The sequence below is a fragment of the Mirounga angustirostris genome, unplaced genomic scaffold (assembly GCF_029215605.1).
Source record: "Mirounga angustirostris isolate CCGP_5_RB_7025 unplaced genomic scaffold, mMirAng1.0.hap1 SCAF_10, whole genome shotgun sequence".
Taxonomy (NCBI): Eukaryota; Metazoa; Chordata; class Mammalia; order Carnivora; family Phocidae; genus Mirounga; species Mirounga angustirostris.
Genome location: NW_026991718.1, coordinates 48712591 through 48732911, shown reverse-complemented (window position 1 = coordinate 48732911; position 20321 = coordinate 48712591). Strand labels below are relative to the sequence as shown.

At 54.8% G+C, this 20321-nt stretch overlaps 1 protein-coding gene across 5 annotated transcripts in view; it reads left to right on the top strand.

The window, feature by feature from the left end:
* The first annotated feature begins 4130 nt into the window (after positions 1–4130).
* Positions 4131–20321, top strand: part of TET3 (tet methylcytosine dioxygenase 3) — a 99125-nt gene continuing 82934 nt past the window's right edge. For 3 of the 5 annotated variants that reach the window (XM_054509761.2, XM_064572302.1, XM_045884754.3), the window contains exons 1-2: positions 4856–5070; positions 5921–6637. In XM_054509761.2, coding sequence (XP_054365736.1) covers positions 6335–6637 — 303 coding nt within the window. In that variant the 5' untranslated portion in view covers positions 4856–5070; positions 5921–6334. Of the gene's footprint in view, positions 4267–4855; positions 5071–5428; positions 5600–5920; positions 6638–20321 lie in introns of those variants that run through there. The other 2 variants (XM_064572301.1, XM_064572300.1) reach the window with 2 other exon arrangements.

The following is a 20321-nucleotide window of genomic DNA, read 5'->3' as shown; positions in this document are numbered from 1 at the left end:
TTATGTCAAACACTGAGACGTGGGGATTGTTTGTTATTATAGCGAAACCTAACAGGTCCTGTTACATTCGGTCAAAATAAGGTTTGGGGGGAGGTGTACCAAGGCCTTTATCCCTGTTGGGTATTCAGCAGCCTGAGTCTCAGAGTCCATCAAAGTTCCCACCCTCCTGCCCAGCCCCCTTAGGTTAGAAGGTTAGAAGATTTCCAGGTTATTTCATCTTTTTCCTATTATGGTGGGGGCCTCGCATTCTCCTTGCAAGTTATATAGTCTATTTGATTCAGCCTAAATTCAAAATGAAGTCACAGAAATAAAACACGAAAGCATTTGCTGAGCTACTCAAAAACATAGTCTAGATACCCTACACGTGTCACACTAACCAATGCATGTCCAAAAGGAATCCACTGATGAATCTCCCTTCTCCCAGGAGCAAAAGGCCAGCTCTGCCCCGTATCAGCCCTGGCCCTGATAGGAGAATCACAGAGGTCCCGGATTGTAGGCCCAGTTGTGCCACCTGGTAGTGAATGACCTCGGACAAATTACCTCTCTGAGCCCCAGTTCCTTTATCTGTAAAATGGTGATAATAAGAAGAAAAGCTATGTCACAGAAAGAAAAGGAAAGTAACACTTGCCCTTGGTGTATTAGCCACTACGCAGACCGAATGATAATGTATGTGGAAGTGCTTTGCAAAGGGAAAGCTCTATGCGAACAGTAGCTGATAACGTTTTAAACCAATACATGATCAAAGAAGAAACACGTCCCCAAATAAACCTCCCAATGCCTTCAATCTTGAACACGAAGCCCAGGCGTGGACCTGGCTGTCTATTTACATTTCTGCAAAAGGTTCCATAGGACAAAGCTCCTTCTTCAAACAGGACAAATTGCTTATTAGCTAAAGAGAAGGAGCAGGGTCAATCATCTCAGAGGTGAGGGACGCATGATCATTTGCAGGTTCCGCAAACAAGCAGCAGTGCTGATTCCACGAAGTGACTTCCAGAAGAACCACGCGGGCACATTCAACTCAACTTCCTGTGCTCTTTCGCCGGGTGCTGAACCCACCGCAGTTCCTCCGTGGAGCTGGAGGTCCTCATTATTTCCCAGCCCCACCTCCATCCCCAAGCAGGGCAACGCCCCCTGCCCACCCCGCAGAGCCTGCAGCCCACTGGGCTTGTTTCCTTCGCGACGGGATTTCCCTTTCTAACTCTTGGGGCAGCTGCGGCAGCCAGGTCCTGACCTCATCGGAGCCCTGGCCTAAAAAGGCTCAGTCTTCGGTTGCTGGGGGGTGGCGCCCCACCGCTGCTTAATAAAGGGAGCCTCTCTCGGTCTCCCTCCTCTAAGCGCCCCGGGCCTGATCCCGGCTGCCGCCGGGGTGCTGAACTGGCTTCTTCTCAACCGCTGGCTTCCACGAGTCCAGTGCTTCTGCAACTTCGGCGGGCATCTCCCGAAGGGCTTGTTAAAACACAGCGCGGGGCCCCACCTCCAGTTTCTGCTCGAGTAGGTTTAGGGTGGGGCCCGAGAGCTGGCATTTCTAACAAGTTCCCAGGTGCTGGTGACGCTGCGTCTGGGGACCACGGTTAGCGAACCACTCACTGCCTCTAGCTTAATGCGGCCGCGGGACAGAGAGGCTCGGCGCCGTCCCAGCTGCTCTGCCGCCCTGAGTGCGAGGAAGGAGTAAGCCGGCAGCGCGCGAGGCTGCAGAGCCCAGAAGGCCCGCTGGAAAAAACCCCTTGGAGGCCTGTGGGTCTTCCGTGTCACTGGGATATGTCATTAATCAGGTTCTACTGACCTCGTTTCTTCATTCAACACATATTGACCCAGCGCTAGGTCTAGGGTTACAAAGGTGGAAAGACGAGGTCCCAGCCCTCCAGGAGCTCATAGTAACTGGGAGGGAAATGTGCAAACAATTACAATGCTGATAAGATAACTGTGGCAAAGGGAGGGAGCTTGAAACTTCTGGGGTAGGGGTGGGGGTGGGTGGGGCTCTGGAATCCCAGGAGCTGGAAGAAGTTTCGCAGAACTGGCATTTATGCGGAGACTTGCAGGATGAGTGGAAATTTGGCAAGTAGAAGGAGTAGCTGGAAGGGGGTTGGTGGTGAGGGGCGAAGGGGTTTCCCTAGGCACAGGGAATGAGCAAATGAGACTGTCCAAGTGCAGGGTTACAGAGGGAGAAGCCTCTGGGAAAGCACAGGCAGGTGTCGGTCTGGGCCCGGTTTCCCTCCCACCTCTCTGGTGGCTTCTTCTCAGTCTCTCTGGCTGGCCCCTTGTCAGCCGCTGTTCGTTGGGAGCTGGCATTCCCTGGGGCTCTGTCCTGGCTGCCTTCTCCTCTCATGCTCTGTGTCCACTACCCGTGAGCCCCTCCACATCTGAGACCTCACTTACACGGTGCTCAGCAATGGGGCCCGCGGGTGTGTTTCCAGCGCAGGCCCCATCCCTCAGCTCCACACGGACGCCTCCAGGTATCTCTCCTCCCGTACTCTGTCTTGGTGAATAGCACCAGCATCCACCTAGCTAGCTAAGCCAGGGGGTTTTGTGAAACAACCCCCTCATAGATAGCTGGTGGAGAGTACTTTGGCAGGAAATTGCTCAGAATATGGGAGGAAAGATGCCAGGCTCAAATTCTGAACCTACCATTTACTAGCTGGGTGACCTTGGGCTAGTTACTTAATCTCTCTGTTTCTTTATCTGTAAAATGAGTTTCATGATAGTACCTAGTTCACAAGGTTGTTCTATGGATGAGACAGTAACTGCTCTCATTTATTATGCCCTATGAAGAAAAAAAAGAAGTAACTGATTTCAAGTAGCGCTGTCCAGAGAGCAGTAGGCCAAGTACTTGGATTCTCTCAGAGATGCTGAGTACCTTGTCCAAGGTCACTCTGCTAGCAAATGACACAGCCGGGTCTAGAACCCAGAATTTGCTGTCCCTAAGCCACCTGCTTCGCCCCATTGTCACGCTATCTGGAGATTGTGTAACAAATAGGGAAATGCTTATGGTATAATGGTAAGTGAAAAGAAGGCAAGCAAATTGCGTAATCAGAGTGTGTACAGCCATGTTATTTAAAAACAAGGAACTAATCTACAAATAGAAAAGGCTAGAAGGAAATATACACATGGTTAAAGGTGGTTGTATTTGGGTGATGTTTGTCTTCGAATTCTCTATATGTTCTACATTTTCTTTTATATAATTTTTATTAAAATAAAATTACTTAAAACATTAAACATTTATTACATTGACAACAATTTCAAGTCCACAACCTGTTCTCGTATTTGGTTGAAAATTACACTAAGTATCTCTTCTCAGTTCTAGACTTACTTCCCCGAACAGAAACTCTTTAGTCCTCTCACACACCAAGGTAGGAAGTAAGTATTGCAGCCATGTTCCCCACCCACCCGCGGCTGACAACCTGGCCACTGGCGCACGCTGTCAAAAAAAGGCCTGCGAGGAGGGAAGTTCCAGGCAGAACCCCGGCTTCTCCTGCCGCCTAGGGCTTTCTGGACAGCGCTACTTGAGATCAGTTACTTTTTTTGTTTCTTCTAAATAGCCGGCCGAATGCTCTTTTTCCAGTTCTGGCTGAGTTGTTAGCTTCAGCCGGGCGGGGATGCCTGCCAGGTACCTGGCTCCCCGAGCACCGCCCAAACTGGTCAGGCCAGTCCGCCCCAAGGTTGTTTCTGCCAGGACTTGCCCGCGCGCGAGCGTGTGTGTGTGTGTGTTAGAGACCCACCCTTCTCCCCAGCAACCCAGGTAGGTGGAAGGCAGCTGCGGACAACAGCCTGGCAGTCAGGCCAGATGGGTGGAGCTGAATTAATCTAACCTGGAATTTCAACTTGGCCTGCACAACAGGTGAGGGGAAAAAAAAGCAGCAGAGAGAACGGGCAGTTTGGCAACTTGGAAATATTCTTGTGCCTTGCTCCTTGTCCTCTGTCTGGAAAATAGCCCAGGGTGACTTTTCAAAGTGTGTGCACCCGCTAATGGGGCTTGGTTGCGCCACGGCCCCGTCGGAGGTTCTCTGAGCCCCTCCTGAACGCTGTCCTCCTCCGTTACCCTCCGCGACGCGCCCGTTCCCCCTCCTCTGGGAGGCAGGGCGGGGGTATCGGATTAGTCTTTGTTTTCGACGCGAAAGAGCCGAGCGCGGCGCGGGGGAGGCTCGCGATGGCAGGGCCCTGGGGTCCGCCTGAGTACGGCGCTCGGCCGTGACCCCTGCGAGGGTGCCCCGCAGCCGGCCCGCAGCCTCTGTCCCCGGGTAACCCCTCCTTGCCGGCCAGGCTGACTCGGTACGCAAACGCGCGATGTCCCCCATTGTCCTGCCTCGGAATGAGCGAGCGGCAGCCGGGAGAGGGGGGTCAGTCAGGCCCGGAGCTCAGTGCTCCCGGGGGCTCCGGGGCCGTCCCGGACCGCTCGGGCCCGCAGGGAGCGGCAGGAAGTGGGGACACCGGGGCCGGCTCGGCCGAGGGCCTAGGCTGGGAGGTCCGCGTGCCCCACCCCGCGCGGCCCGCCTCGCCCGCCCGGGCTGCAGAAGCGCCGGAGGGCGGGGGCCGCTAGCCCGAAGGGGGCAGCCGGGTCCTGGGAGGGCCGCCGCGGGGGCGGGGAGGTAGTGCAGGTGCAAAGGCGCGGCGGCGGAGCCGGGCCCTGCCGCCACCCGCTCGCGGGCTGCCCGCTCCGTCCCCTCCCCCTCCGCGGGAACAAACCTCCCCCCATTCGAGCAGCCCCGGGCCGGGCGGAGGGGGCGGCGGGGCCGGCGAGGCCGGCGGGGCTCGGCGGGGCCGCACGTGCGCGCCCTCCCGGGCGGGGGAGTCCCCGGGCGAGCACGTGCCGCGGCGCGCGGGGGGCGGGGAGTCCCGCGGACGCCTTCATTGCTGCTGCTGCTGCCGCCGCGGCCGCCGCTGCCTCTTCCTTCCTCCTGCGCCGTCCCCTCCTCGGCCCGGGCGGGGGGCTCCGCGCGCCGAGCTCGGCCCGGCCAGGCGCTCCGTGAGGCGGGCGCCCCAGGCGGCGGCGGCGGCCGCGACGGTGGTGGCGGCGGCAGCGCGGGCCGGGAAACTTTGCCCCTTTGTGCGCTCCGCCCCGGAGGCGGCGGGCAGGTCGGTGCAGTCGGTGCCTTTCCGGCTCCGGGGTGGGGGAGGGGCGGCGGGGAGGCGGGAGGGGGGGCCCCCGGCCCGGGGAGGGGGGAGGAGGGGACGGCCCGGGGGCCGGCCGGGGGGGGCCGCTACTTTGTTGCGGGGGACGGGGCGGGGGTGCTACGGGTCACAGTGTAGCGGAGCCGGGCGGGGGCGGCGGGGCGGGGCGGGGGCTGCGGAGCCGCCGGAGCCGAGCGGCCGAGGCCCCAGAACAAAGGAGCCCGAGCGGCGGCGCGCGCGCGGCCCGGCCCGAGCTGGAGCGCGCCCCCCCTCCCCGCGCCCCCTCGGCGGAGCGGGCCGCCCTCCCCCGTTGGCCGGCGGGCGGGAGGGGGGGCGCGGCGGGGCGGCCGGCGCGGGCTACCCCGGGCGCGCCCCCGTCCAGGCCGCTTCCGTGCCGGGGGCGCTCGGGCAGCCCCGCCGAGTGAAGCTCTCAGCAAACTTTATTTTGAAAGCTCTGCGCCCTCGGGGAGGGCCCAGCGACCTCCAGTGAGGGGTGTGTGTGGGAATTTTGGTGAAACTCTCCCAAGCCCGTGGGGGTGGGGCAGAGGACAACTTTCTTAGAAATCTCACCTTGATCACCCCTTTAAATTTGTCGGGCAGGTTCCCTCAGCACCCCCATCGGGCGCTAGGCCTCCTCCCGCAGGCGGGGAGAGGGGTGCCGGTGCGCCCCTGCCAGAGGTTCGGGCAGGACTTTGTTTGAGCAAGCCCTTTCTCTTCCCCCATTTTCTCTTTTTCCAGAAGCAGGAAGAGGTAACATGTGAAAGTTGTCCCTGAGCTTCGAGTGATGCGCTTCCCCTTTCTGTCTCTGTTTTAGGCAGCGCTGCCTCCTCCATCATCCTGCCCCCGGAGGACAAGTACCAGGAGAAACTCCTCACCCTGCCCAGCCCCCACCACACACCCACCTGCTCACCTCATGCCTGGGTCCAGGGTGGGTGAGGGTGAAGAACCCACCCAGCCAAGATGATTCTTTCTCTGGGGACCGCTGCTGGTGTCCTGCCCCAGATCCTGGGTCCCAGCAGATGGGAGAGTGGCCCCCAACTGAGCCCTATCAGACTGCTGCAGAGGAGGTGAAGAGGCGCCTATCCTGGAGACTGGAGCTACTTGCCTTCACCCTTGTGCACTCTTGACTGTTCTAGGAAAGAAGGACCTGGTGGGGGCCTTGGCAGGCAGGCGGGAAGCTGGACCGTGGCTCTCCTCCGGCACCTATGCCCCTACCTCTGGCAGCATCATGAGCCAGTTTCAGGTGCCGCTGGCGGTCCAGCCGGACCTGCCAGGCCTTTATGACTTCCCTCAGGGCCAGGTGATGGTAGGGGGTTTCCAGGGGCCTGGGCTCCCGATGGCTGGGAGCGAACCCCAACTCCGAGGGGGTGGAGATGGGCGAAAGAAACGAAAACGGTGTGGTACCTGTGAGCCCTGCCGGCGGCTGGAAAACTGTGGGGCCTGCACCAGCTGCACCAACCGCCGCACACACCAGATCTGCAAGCTGCGCAAGTGCGAGGTGCTGAAGAAGAAAGTGGGGCTTCTCAAGGAGGTAAGCTGGCCCTTGCTTGGCTGCCCTGCCCTTTCCACGAGGCTGATGTACTCTCAGGGTCTTGCAGACGCCGTTGGGCCCGTTCTTCCATTCTCATCCTTTCGGTCTAACTCTGAATGGGGCCATGGGTCAGAGCTGGCTTGCTCGCCTTTGCCGGGCTGACAGTTGGTAAGAGAGAAACCGGGTAGCAGGGGTCTCCGGCTAGCACGCTCATCTCCGATGTTTGCGTTTGACGCATCTAGCCTTATTTCTAGAAGTTTTTTGTCCTGCGTGAAGCCTCAGATGCACTTCCAGGTCACACCAATGCTTGGGTGACGTGGGGGAGTGATGGTGTCAAGTAAGGGGTGGAGACTGAGGGATTTGGAAAGAAAGATTTGGGGTGACAGGGCGGTTTTATGCTGCCCTGATGGGATGGGATGTGTCTTTTCCTAAGCCTTTTCTTGGGCACCATCATTCTTCTCAGAAAGACAGCAGGAGCGCCAGTTGGAACTGGGAATTTGATGACAACCCACGATTTGGGTTCCCCTACTGGCCTGAGGTACTTCTGGAGGTCAAAGACTTTTCCTTATCTCCTGTGTTCTCAGGACCTGGCTCAGTTCCTTGACGTGTAGTTGGCACTCAGAGACTAAATGAATGAATGAATGAATGATGTGCTTTCAAGACACTGTCAAGCCCAGGAAAGAGTACTCCCTTTATTTGGAATAGGGGGATGGAGGGAGGAAAGGAGGAGCGGGGATGAGCTGAAAGGGGGAAGTGGAGAGGTAGTGACCCTGCACTGGCCATCTTTCCCTTCTATTCTGGTGGCGGGCTGCCAGCACGAGGTTGGCGGCAGCCTGGATAGCGGAGAGTTGGCAGAAGTAGGGACGAGCGAAGCTGAGCAGCTCTGGAGGAGCGTGGAGCAGCTGAGGTCGCTGCAGGCAGCGGAACTGGCGCTGGACAGAGCCGGCGGCCTGCGCGGTCTGCGGGGCTCCTCTGCTCTGCCACTCATTTGTCCAAGGGCTCAGGCGCCTCGGGCCCCCTCTCCGGGCCTGTCTTCTCCCCGGGGAAATGGAGGGGTTGTGCTTGATGGCCTTTGAAGCCCTTTCCAGCTGGGCTGGGAGCTGCTGCGCTTCTGAGGGCTAGGGCACCTGTGGCTTCCATGGGCTGGCGGCTGGCGCTCGGGATTTCCCTGACCGCTGAGCGCCCAGCTGTGCCGTGAGCTTGGTGGGGCTGTGGTCCCGTGGCTGGGAAGAAAGCTCCAAGTGTTGGGGGCAGGGAAGTGGTTGTTGCTGGGATGTTTTTTACTCCTTTTCACCTTCTCTTGTCCACTCCCTGTGGAAGCTGCATGTCATGGCCCAGGACCACAGACTGTGCTCTATTTCCCCGGTCTCTGGTTAAAGCAGGTAGCTCCCCACCCCAGCCTGGGAGACTGTGTTCAGCCCCTGTGTGTTGCTGGTGTTGTGGGGAGTTGGCATCCTGCTGGCCCAGGGCCCTGTGGGTCATTTCTGAAAGCAGGGAAAAGAGCAGGGGTAGGCTTCACTCCTGGGCATGAGATTGGTGTTTTGGTGTAAGGAAGACCTGCTCGGTCTACTTTTAAAGCTTGGTTCCATTGCTTGCTTCCTTCAGCCATTCACCGCACCACCCCGCCGCCTCCCACCCCTTATGTTTCACTCTGCTTCTCCCGTGATCAAACCTGAGTAGGGGGGTTGATCTTTCTAAGCTGGATGTTCCTGGAACCAGCGGCCCTGGTGAACCGTGTTTGAGCTTTTCTTAGAGCGGCACCAGTGCGGCCTACCTGAGTGAAAGGGGCAGAGAATGAGGCCAGGGTCCTGTTTTCCTTGTGCATAAGCTGCCGGCCTGGGCTGCCCGGTGATCATGGGTAAGATACAGGGATCTGGCTTGGCTGAGGCTTACAGACAGCCCTGCTGAGAGATCTGTATCCCTGGGGACGTCGCCATGGCCAGCTGTCCCTCTAGGTCCCCAGGGTCTATGGCTGGTGGCCCGAGGTGTCCCAGGACAGAAGGTCCGCATACTGGCGTGTAGACCAATGCTGGCCTACAACAGTTTTCCCAGTTTCTAGAGAAACAATGGAAAGGGGACAATGCAGTGAGCTAACTTTTTCTGACCTGTTTTAAGGATAGGTCCTTTCTATTTGATGTTCAAAAGGTGCTTTCTTTTACGAAATAAAGGTGCTGGTAGAAAGTAGATCTATTTTTTTTAAAAAGTCTTTACTTGGTAAAATACAAGATGGTAGCCACTAGCTCTAGATCTACGACTTTTTTTTAAATTGGTTTGTGAAAGCTGAAAGCATGGGAACCACTGTCCAGGCCACGCTGCATTTAATGAATGCATCTCTCACGCGATCACAGAGCTGAGAAACGCTCCGAGAGGCTCCGCTTGAGTGATGGAGCCCGAGAGCCAGCCCAGCATTTATCAGCCCCAGCGGCACTGCTGGGACCTTATGCATCAGATGTGAGCAGCCTTGTAGCAGAGGGAATGTGTCCTGGGACTGGGGAGGTTGGGAAAGGGGGAGACATGTTACTGGCATCTGAGGGTGGTTTTTGGTTTTGGCTCAGGAATAGAACTTTAGAGTTGGGTCCTGATTCTTCAGGTGGGGCAAGACCCAGCATCCAGGAGTCTCTTGAGAACCAGTCCGTCTCCTTGTATCCCTGCTCCCTGGCATTTCTTCTTCTAGGCACCTTTTCCCTCTACCCGTCTCCACCTCCCCCTGCCTCCTTTGAGTTGTCTGCTGACCGCTGCCTTGTATCATTCTGTAAGCGGGGAACGTTATCTTGGGTTTCCCATCTTTCTTCCCTACTCCTCACTCTTTTTTGCTGTGTGTGTGTGTGTGTGTGTGTTTGTGGAAGGGGAGGTGCCATGGAGCCCCTTCACTCAGAGAAGAAGTTCAGCGTTTTAAGACTAGAGATAGCTCCCAGGGACGGGCCCTCCCGCCAGAGCCAGGTGACTGCCTCTCTGGGACTGAAAGTGAGGCCATCCACCTTGATGTGGTTCATTCCTGGACTGTGGTCTTCCTTCCTAATGGCAGGAAGGATTTCGATCCTAGGTTGATGTCTGAAGCTGTTAGTCTTCACATTCTTTTTACCTGAGTGGTGACTTGTAGCACAACGGACATGCCTAATTAGAAAAGTAGGGTTTGGTGGGTGTGGAGACAAAGTAGGCCTCAGACCCCAAAGCAGCACTGGACTGCTTACTGTCTTGAGCATTGGTTTCTCTTTCTCTTGTTCTCTTTTTTTTTTGTTTTTTTCTTTTTAAGTACGCTCCATGCCCAGCATGGAGCCCAATGCAGGGCTTGAACTCAAAACTGTGAGATCAAGATCTGAGTTGAGATCAAGAGTCGACACTTAACTGACTGAGCCACCCAGTTTCTCATTTGTCAGATGGAGCATCTGTTTCTCATTTGTCAGATGGAGTGACCCTTCTCTGCGGGGTTGTTGTGAGGATTAATGGAGATTAAAATATGCATAATGTCTGGCACATAGTAGGTAATCAATAGACAGTGACAGAACATTTCTAGAACACCTAGAGAAGATGCCTGGGAGTGAATCCCAACTCTGAGGGATGGTGATGGGTGAAAGAAACGGAGACAGTGTGGTATCTTCATGCATTAACAATTGTGTATTAGTCTCTGAGTCGTAATTGTAGAGATATAATAAAAATTAAATGTTTATCTCAAGACATCTTCTAGCTTGCTCACAGAAGAACCATGGAGCCAGGCAGAAGGAGGGAGGAGTTTGCAGCCTCTCTGCTGGGGGAGGAGGCTAGACACCCAGGGGCCAGGCGCTGCTGAGGTCTTGGGCCTGACTGAGAAGTTGCTCGTGGGTGAAGGCAGTAAACACCTGATAAGAAGGGTAGGAGAATAACTCTTAATGGAAAAAAACAAACAAATCCTGCTTACAAAAACATACGTGTAAGGTGGGAAGCTTGACTGAGAACATTGTGGGTGAAAAATGAAGAGAAATGGGAATACATATACATAGCGTGAGCACACTGTCTAGCCCTCGGCCAGGTGGATTCAGTGGCTCTCTCTGCCAGTTTTGAGACAAGATACCTCAGAATTGGGGATCCCTCCACAGTATCAGAATACCTATGAATTCTTGCCTCGCCTGTCGGTAGTTCTGTGTTTCTGAAGACAGAGGCTGTGAGGAGGGGTGCTTTCAGGCTGGTACCAGTTTGCACCAGCAAAGGGAGAAATGGTAGAAGAGAGGCGATCAGATCCTTCATAGAGAAAGGAACCCCATCTTAGCGTTTGGGAAGCCAGAGTGAAGCCTGGGCAAGAACAGGCATTTGCCACAGACTTTAGAAATTGTTTTTCAAATGCAAACGGTTTTTAACCCCATGGCCACAGACTCTAAAAGGGAAGTTAGCAGGAGGGATAGGACTGCTCTCTAAAAAGGAAATGCTGACAGTACAGCCCTGAATGGTGCCCCAAGGAGGGAGGTGGTGGGACTCAGGGAGAACTGAGCCGTCTGTGTGGCTACATGAGCTCTGTTCAGTGAGCGCAGATGGTGGAAGGCCACGCTCCGTATGTGGAAAGGGGGTGCGTGTCGCCGAAGGCAGATTCAGGAGTGGCCTGACCCCTGAAGAGGAGTGTCAGGAAGTCCAGTGGCCAGAATGTGCTGAGGCTGGTGGAAAATACTCAAGACAATAAATGTCTTTTATGTATTCCCAGGGTAAGAATGAGAAGGAAGAGTAGGCTTACAACTTCGGGCGCATAACTGGGGACAGAGAACAGCCCCTGGGGCCCTGTGTTGTTGGGAGGAGTGAGCTTGGGGAGGACCCCAGGGGGTGTGCTTAGGAAAGGAGGGCCCTTCAGCTGCCTCAACCTGAGCGTGAGCCCTTCGCTCGCTATGGTACGGAACCCCGTCACCCACGCTCGCAGAGTGACAATCTTTATGCAGTTATGGTGTTTGAAAGAGGGCTAAAAGACCGGAGACAGGCAAAAAGTCCCAATTTTTCAGAGAGATTTTGGAAAATTTAAGCACATAAGCTTGACATCAGTTTTCCATCGCTCTAGAGCAGGTTGTTAAAAAGGTAGTTTGTGAGACTAGAAAGGCAAGTGGTGAGCTCTGGTGAGAGGGGTGGTCCTTGTGACTCTTTATAAAGCAGCCCAGCCAAATGAATAGATGCTGGGTTTCTGCAAATAAATGATGGCATCTCCTGCAGCTTCTTGGACAGATCAGAGGGCCAGCTTTTTATTTAAAGTCATCCTGAAGAGAGGTCACTGGTGTAACTGCCTGGTTCAATCTTTTTATCAACCATGTGGATCAGGGATTCCACATTGCGATCCCCTGGGTTCCACTCCCAGGGATTCTGATTTAATTGGTCTGTGATGAGCCCAATTGGGCTGGGGCTCCCCAGGTGTATCTAATGTGTAGTTAGGGTGGAAATTTGATGCAGATGAGAGACCCAGGTGATGAGCGCCGACCTGGGCTCTTCTAGTCAGGTTGCTTGCTCGCCCTGAGTCTCAGAGTATCTGAATGGTTCATGACCATGCATCCTTCTTGCCTATCCGCGGACCAGCAGCATCGGCATTACCTGGGAGCTTGTTAGAACTGCAGAATCTTGGGCCCTACCTAGGACGTACTGAATCAGAATCTGTACTTCAACCAGATTCCCAGGTGATTTGTATGTCCATGAGAGTGTGAAGAGCTGATCTACAGCACTTGTGTGACTGGGAAAAGGGGGTGGAGCTTGGAGAAGGGGACAGAAGTAAGTCTGGATGAATAGGTAGAGAATTCCAGTTGCCAACAAGAATAAAGAAGATGACCCAATCCATTTCTTTTCTTTCTTTTTTTTAAGATTTATTTATTTATTTTAGAGAGCGTGCATGCGCATGCACATACACAGGGTTGGGGGAGGGACAGAGGGAGAGGGAAAGAGAAACTTAAGCAGACTCCGAGCTGATCGTGGAGCCCCACGGACACGGGGCTCGATCTCACGACCTTGAGATCACGACCCGAGTGGAAACCAAGAGTCAGACGCTTCACCAATTGAGCTACTCAGGTGGCCCCACCCCAACCCATTTCTTTACCCTGCAGGTCAGGGAGACAATAACCTCTTGAGATTTGCTTCAGGTTTATTCTTGTTCTTCTGGAGCCCATTAGCTTCTAGTCTAGTGAGTTATCAATAAAATCTCTTAAGGACTTGTGGAACTTGTGTGTGTGTTTTGAGGGTAGTCAGGAAAGGGCTCTCAGAAGATGTCTGCTGGTAAGTAGCCAGACTCAGGATCTTGGAGCCCATGAGAGAAGTAATTGGTGGTGGTTGTGAAGAGGAGTGGTATATGTTTGTAGGACCTTGGGTCTTATGGGAGGGTTTGGAGACTTACGGAGGAGAATGCATGTGTACCATCTTCCTAAGCTGTAGGTAGGGAGTAAAGGTGTGTCAGATCTGTGGGTGGGGTGGGGTGGTGATGGTGGTGGTGCAGGTATTAAGTTGAATGATAGAACAAGGGGCTAAGGAGATTGGGGTGGTCTGGAGCATTGGGCCCCAGCCAAACTTGATGGAATTTAATCAGTAAATCCAGAGTCTTGTACTTGTTTAAAAAAAGAAAAACTAATGCACAAGTAAGGAACCCTGGTTTCCTAGCAAGTAGGAAGAGCTGAAACTTTTTTTTTTTTAAGATTTTATTTATTTATTTGAGGGAGAGTGAGAGAGAGCATGAGAGGGGAGAGGGTCAGAGGGAGAAGCAGACTCCCCACTGAGCGGGGAGCCCGATGCGGGACTCGATCCTGGGACTCCAGGATCACGACCTGAGCTGAAGGCAGTTGCTTAACCAACTGAGCCACCTAGGCGCCCCGAGCTGAAACTCTTAAAAGGATTGTTGACAGCCTATCTCGAGATCCATCAGAATGGTCACATGAAGGATAATTGAAGGAAATAGGGCTGTTCAACTTTGAAGTGAAGAATGCTAAGGTGAGTCTTATGTGAAAGAGGGAGTCAGTTTCTTTCTTTTTTTTTTTTTAAAGATTTTATTTATTTATTTGAGACAGAGAGAATGAGAGAGAGAGCACATGAGAGGGGGGAGGGTCAGAGGGAGAAGCAGGCTCCCTGCCGAGCAGGGAGCCCGATGCGGGACTCGATCCAGGGACTCCAGGATCATGACCTGAGCCGAAGGCAGTCGCTTAACCAACTGAGCCACCCAGGCGCCCAAAGAGGGAGTCAGTTTCTATGTGTACAGGAGTGTGCAGAACTTTTAGTAGTGGGTGGAAGTTATAAGCAGGGAGATTGAACCTATGTTAGAAAAAAGAATCGTCTAGGGGTGCCTGGCTGGCTCAGTCGGTGAGCATGCGACTCTTGATCTCGGGATTGTGAGTTCAAGCCCCACTTTGGGTGTAAAGCTTACTTTAAAAAAAAGAAAAGAAAAAACAATTGTCTAACATTTACAGCTGTTCCAAAAATGAAGAGCCAGCCCTGAGAGCGCGTGTGCCTCCTGTGCCTGCGAATGTCTGGGAGAGGCTGGGTGTTGACTGGTAGGGATGTTACGAGGACATCCTCTATCGGTGGGGGCTTCCACGCGTGGTGTCTTCTGCTGAGACTGTAAAGTATAACATCAGGTCTGTTTTCATGTTACTTAGACAATTACATTGCCGAAGGAACCTCTCTCTTAGGCCATAAAAGTTTTTGGTCAAGTTCTAGATGATCTTAGACCTAGACCTAATCTCAGACTTACGTTGGAATAGAGTGTGAATTTTCTGAAAATTTCTGCCAAATGATATGTGAAGGTTCAGGGGTGTGTTTTCTCAGGGGAGAGGGCCCATGGTTTTCAGCAGATTCTCTGTAGTAGTCACGGCCTCCCCAAATTTCAGAAATGTTCTCTGAGTTGTCCAGTATGGTAGCCATTAGCCCTGTGTGGCTGTTTAAGTTTAAATTAATTAAAATGAAATAAAACCAAATTCAGTACCTCAGTTGCACCGGCTACCTTTCAGTTGCTCAATATCCACATGTGGCCAGTGCCTTGTGTATGGGACAGGGCAGATATAGAATGTTTCCGTTACTATGAAAAGTTCTGTTGAATATGGAGCTTCCCTGTGTGATCTCTGAACCCTCACTGAAACGTGTATCTGGGTTGGGGAAATAGTTGTTTCTGTTGGCTGCTCTCAGAAGAATATTTTGGACTGGGATCCCTGTCCCCACCCCACCCCCAAGGTAAGCGGGGAGGGGTGTGGAGGGGGCTGGTTCTTTCCTAGGCTCTAACACACCCTGAAGCTCCTTGCCTCCCCTTGAAGGCATGGGCTGTGTTCTAATTACCTGCTACGGGGAAGGAATAACGACAGGAATGAGGCCTGGTCCCTACCCAAAGGCTGTCTCTGAAGCTCGCTAGAGGGAAGTGGCCTCTCCCACCCCCAGTCTTGACCAGTGGCCTTGGTGAGCCTTGCCTGTGTTTGCATCTAGCCCTGTTGTCGCCTCTTTGCCTTGGGCCTCTCATTCTGGAGAAGGCGTTGTGGGGACCGGTTGAAAGACCACATCAGGGGTCTCAGGAGTTGTCACTAACCCCATCCCCATCACTTCTTCACAGCCCCCTTGTGGATCGAAGGCAGGACGCTCAGGAAGAGAGGCACCCCTTCATCTCCCTTGAGCCCTACTTGGGCCTGGCCAGGCGCTCCTGGGGGAGTCGTTGAGGGCTGCAGGGGCCTCTACCTGAGGGTGGCCGGGTACACACCCTCCGGGGCCCTGTCTCCTGTTGTTTGCATAAGAAATCCGATAACCTAAGTTTTTCTTAGTCTTTGAGGGAGAAGAGAAAGCTGGCAGCTCAGTTGTGGGTGACTGGCTGGACTGCGGGTGACTGCAGGTCTGGGGATTGCTCGCTGGCTCTTCCTCCGCCGCCGGCTCTGACCCGTGAAGTCCCCAGTCCAGTGTGCCCCCCACCTCCGTACACCCAGCCGGGGAGCCTGCGGACGGAGGGTGTACCTGCTGCTGCTGGCAGGGCAGCACCTCGGGATCCTCCAGACGGAGGGAGAGCTGCACACGGAGGGGCTCGCTCTTGTCTCCTTTTCCTCTCTTTATGGGTTGCTCTGCTCCTTAAGGGTATGCATCCATGCCCCCAGCAAGGTGCGGGGCGTTGGGAAGTCCTGGTGCTAGGATGAGGAAGGAGGAGAGGCACCTTCCCGGCGTGTTTCTTTGGTGCTGGGACCGGCAGCGTCCCCGGTGCTAGGGGAGGGCTTTGGCTTCAGTGTCCCCGAGCAGGACGTCATCTGCTTTGACTTGGAGACCCGCGAGTCGCCTTCCCAGCCTCATTCAGCGAATCTGAATCTCGCCTGGGACTGGCTGTGCGCAAGGCGCGCTCCGAGCCTCAGCGGCGGGGAAAGCGGAGGCGGCGCTTACTCGGTCCTTAATGAGCTCGCAGTCTGGGGAGGGAGACGAGCATGGAAACAAATAATTACAGTACAGTCTGTCAGGTCTGTAAGGGAGGGACGCCTCGAGGGCAGAGACCAACCTTACTCACCTTTGGGCCCAGTGGGGAAGGGAGGGGACCTATTCTGAGAGTTTCAGTGTAGCCATAGGTGAAGGATGAGGGGGCTTCCAGGAGGAAGGGGGCACCTCCCCTGAGTCTGAGGTGTGTGGAGATGCTTCTCGAACGCTCAGGGCTGGTGGCAGGGTGTGGAAGGACATGGACACACCGCAGGGGGCCACCCGAGGGCACTCCCAGGTCCTCCAGGTGGTGGGGAAGACACTTTGTGTGAATTCCTCTTGGAAGTCTTCCACAGGCGCTGTCCCCAGGTCTCTAAACCACTCAGCATTCCTGTCCCACTTCTCAACGACCTCTTAAGGTTCCGTGTTGTTTGCTTGGATCCTGGGACATTTGGTAGCCCAAGGCTGTTGAATTTGGGGTGGGGAAATAGACTGTAAGACTTTCTCACTAGCTTCGAGGACGGCATGCGGGGTATGGGCAGAGCTCCAGCTGCTGCCGCTTAGCCTGGGGGGCCCAGGTGCATTCTGTTGGTGAGTTCGGAAGCAGGCGGGCTGGCCGAGTTGTTGGCAGGCTCTGACTGCATTCCCTTGGACATTGCTGGGTGCCTGGGTTCAGTCCATCTCTGCTGCGTCTCCAGGAGAAGCACCTTTTCTCCTCCTCCTCCTTCTCCTCCTCCTCTTCCTCCTCCTCCTTGTGATTGCTGTTGACACAGACTTCCGCTGCCAAAGCTAATTGTGAGGCCTGATCAGTGAATGAAGGCAAAGGCAGTTCCCATGACAACCGAAAGAGTTTCAAATATAGGGGATGATGTGTGTGATGGGCTGCAATTACTTGGGTGGAAATTGATGCGTGGACACCGGGGACTTCAAACATAGGCTCTGAAGGTGGAGGAGGTATTGGGTTTCTTTGGCAGGATCCTTTGTGTGATGGAGAGGAAAGGAGAGGAGGGTATGACGTCCCCCCCAGTTGATTTCAGGTGCCTTCTGTGTATGGTATGTTGGGCAAAACCCCGAAGGGCCTTTGGGAAGGCATGACTCCAGCCATTCTGGTGGGGGAGGCAGGACACCCAGACAGACAAATAGCAGTACCGAGTGTCAGATGAGAAACGTTAGAAGTGCTGTCGGCTGACAGAGGACTGGGGTAACCCTAGAAGGCTTCCTGGAGGAATCGGGTCTTGAACTGAGCTTTAAAGTAAAGCTTTGTGGGGAGTGACCTCATTCAGGACACAGCTGTGCCGGAGAAGAGAAGTTTGTCTATCTTCTGCCAACGTTAGAAGAGGTAGGTTGATATGAAAATCCTAGAACCACACAGAGCAGTCTGACTGTATCAGTGCAAGTGAGGGGACAGCAAGAGCCCTGCTCAGTCATTTCCTCATTGTGTGACCTTAGGCAAGGTGCTTAGTCTCCCTGTAAATGGATTTCTCTATCTGTAGAATAGGTGTGAATAATTCCTATTTCACTGGTTTGTTTTGAGGATTAAATAAGATATGCTACGTCATGCTCCAAGTGTGGGGCCCTACATGGGGTTGATGTTTGGTTGATGTTCCTGCACATGCTCCTGAATCTATGTCTGGATGTATCCCCATCCCCTAGTCTTTGTATATCTGTGTGGTTTCTGGCCTGTGGGTACCCGTGTTACTGAGGTTCTCAGTGTTGGGGTAATTTGTGTGTTCTGAGAGTGAGTGAATCCATCTGCCTCTCCTCAGTGGGGATGGCTGTGGCCCTACTCCTCTTTGGGGAGTACGGTGGGACTGGGGTCATGACAGAAAGTAGGGAGGGGCCCCTCAGCCCCCAGGGGTCCCAAGTACCTCTGGGTCAGCCACTGAGAAGTCCAAAATGTCGAAAGAGAGGCCGGTAGAGATGGGAGAGGGTTTGTCGTGGGGTGTGGAGAGTGTCTCTGCTAGGAGCATGCACCTCTGTGACTCCTTGGAGCCCTGACATTCCAGGTTCCTCAGGAAAGGGCAGGAGGCCCGTGTGGGACAGAGACGGGGGCAGGTAGACTGCCCTGGGGAGCATAGGCTCTTCTAGGATATCCCTGGATTGCTGGGCGGAGGCGCGGGTGGGGGGTAGCCAGGACCTGTGGGTAGGGTAGGACTGAGTTAGCAGTGGAGTTGGGGGGGTGGGTCAGACAGTCAGGGTGGCTCCTGAAGGCTGGGGAGGAAGACGTGCTGGTTGAACGAGGCTAAGGCTCAGCTGTAGTTCAGTTCGAACAGGTCTGCCCTCTCCAGAGAGCAGGTGTCCCTCTGATCCTTGGGGACCTCAAAGAGAAGGTCAACCAGGAGAGTGGCCTCCACATTTCAGTGCCCAACCCCCTGCCTCCCCACCCGCCTTGCCTAGAAACTTAGCACAGCCTAGTAAAGTGGGGAAGATGGGGCCCCCGCCCACATGGGGAAGACCGCCGTGTAAATAAATAACTGCGCCTGGTTGTGACCGGTGCTCTGGGAGAGGCTGTGAGCTGCGCTGTGAGGCCCCGGAGGAGCGGGGGATGCCCGTGGGGGCTAGAGGAGCTGGGAGAGAGGCAGAGGGAGGGAACAGGCGGAGGAAGCCTAGCACCGGGCGGGGGAGGGGAAGGGGGGAGGAGAATCCAGTCAAGGAGCAGCTTCCCGAAGTCTCTGAGGCATGAAAAACGTTACTATTCTCAGACCCATAGCTTGAAGGGAAGTGGTTAGGTTCAAATGACCCTATCCCTTTTTGCATTTCCCTGGGGTTGGCAGAGAGCGAGGGGGGTGAGAGGACTGGAATGAGCAAGGCCTAGATTGGAATTCTAGCTCACTCCTCACCAGCTGTGTGTTGCTGGGCAAGTGACTTAACATCTCTCGTCCGCTTCCCCATGAGAGGCAAGGTTGTGTGTGGAGTAAGTCAGACGCTCAGTCAGATGCTCCTACAGCGTAACTGGCACAGGGCCTGGGACGCAGCAGGGGCTTGATAAACTGTGGCAGCCGCAGCAGCAACAGTGTTAACTGTTACTGTCCAAGCAGTGTTAGTCACTCTTATCCAGCAGCCAACCGTGTGTGTGTCTGGGGGGCGGGGAGGCCAGGGGTGCTGGGGACCAGAGTAAAGAGGGGACTTCTCTTGGCCTGGCCAAGGTAAGAGCTTTGGGGGTGCAGAAGCCGTTTCCCATCTCGAGCCGTGGTGTAGGACCCTGCTCCTTGCCTCGCCTTGTTGCCTACCCTGGAGAGGAGCCAGCAGGGCTGCCCTTTGTCCCCAGGGGTGAGGCAGGTGTGGGCCCTAGTGCTTCTTGGAGTCTCCTCACCAGAGGCCAAGGCAGCTCCTCCCATTCTGAGTATCAGCTTGGGACCCCATGGAGGGGGCAGCAACTGGGCAGGTCACTGAAACAGAGGCTCCCACACATCCTAACCAGTTCTACCAGTTACCTCTTCTCTCTGGCCTCAGCACCTTCATCTGTGAGATGAGAAGTAGCACACGGTGAGCTCCCCCCCGAAATTCAGAGTGATGGTGGCTCGCTCTGCTCGGTCATGTGGCGGGCGCCATGCTACCTTTCTTTGTAGAATCCTCCTGACTGTGCAGGGCTTAGCTGGTGTTTGTAGTTCCATTCTACAGAAGAGCCAAGTGAGGTTAAGAGAGGTAAAGTAACACAACCATGGTGCTGCGGCTGGCCGGTGGTGGAGCCAGGAACTCAACCAGACGTGCGAGCACCAGAGTCTGTGGCTGTCCCCTTCCCAGGAGGTGGTAACTTCGGGGGTATTCAGCTACAGGGAGTGGATAGGGTGCAGCAGGGTGTGCCCAGGAATGCCCAGGAAATGAAATCGAGGAGTGGTTTGTTAAGACCTTCCTCTCCCCATTCTATTCTTTCTCCTCCTGCCATTCTTCTCTTCTCCTGGGTGTTGTAGCTTTCAAAGGCTCAGAGTCTGGGAAGTGGAGGCCAGACCTCTTGGGGTCTGGGTCACCTCTTCTCTTCAGCCTTTCCCAGGCATGGGAAGCCCTGAGGTCTGGGGGGCGCCGAGGACCTGGAGGGCCACCTTCCATGGCCTTTCTGAGAGAGGAGGAAACATCCTAGTGGTGGTGGCAGAGGCTGTCTGGATAGGGTGCGGTGTGTTCAGGCATGAGCGATGAGGGATCTAGGGTGAGGTGTGGGTGTTTGTGTGTATGGGGAGGGCAAGGCTGACTTGGTGAGGCTTTGAACCACAGGAGTGTGCGCTTCAAGCAGTCTGTTTTCCGAGGTGGGCGCTAGAGGGAGGGAGGAGCAGGACTGTGTGTCACGGTTAAGAGTCTGGTCTGTAGAGCCAGATGGATCTGGCTTGGAGTCCCAGCCCTG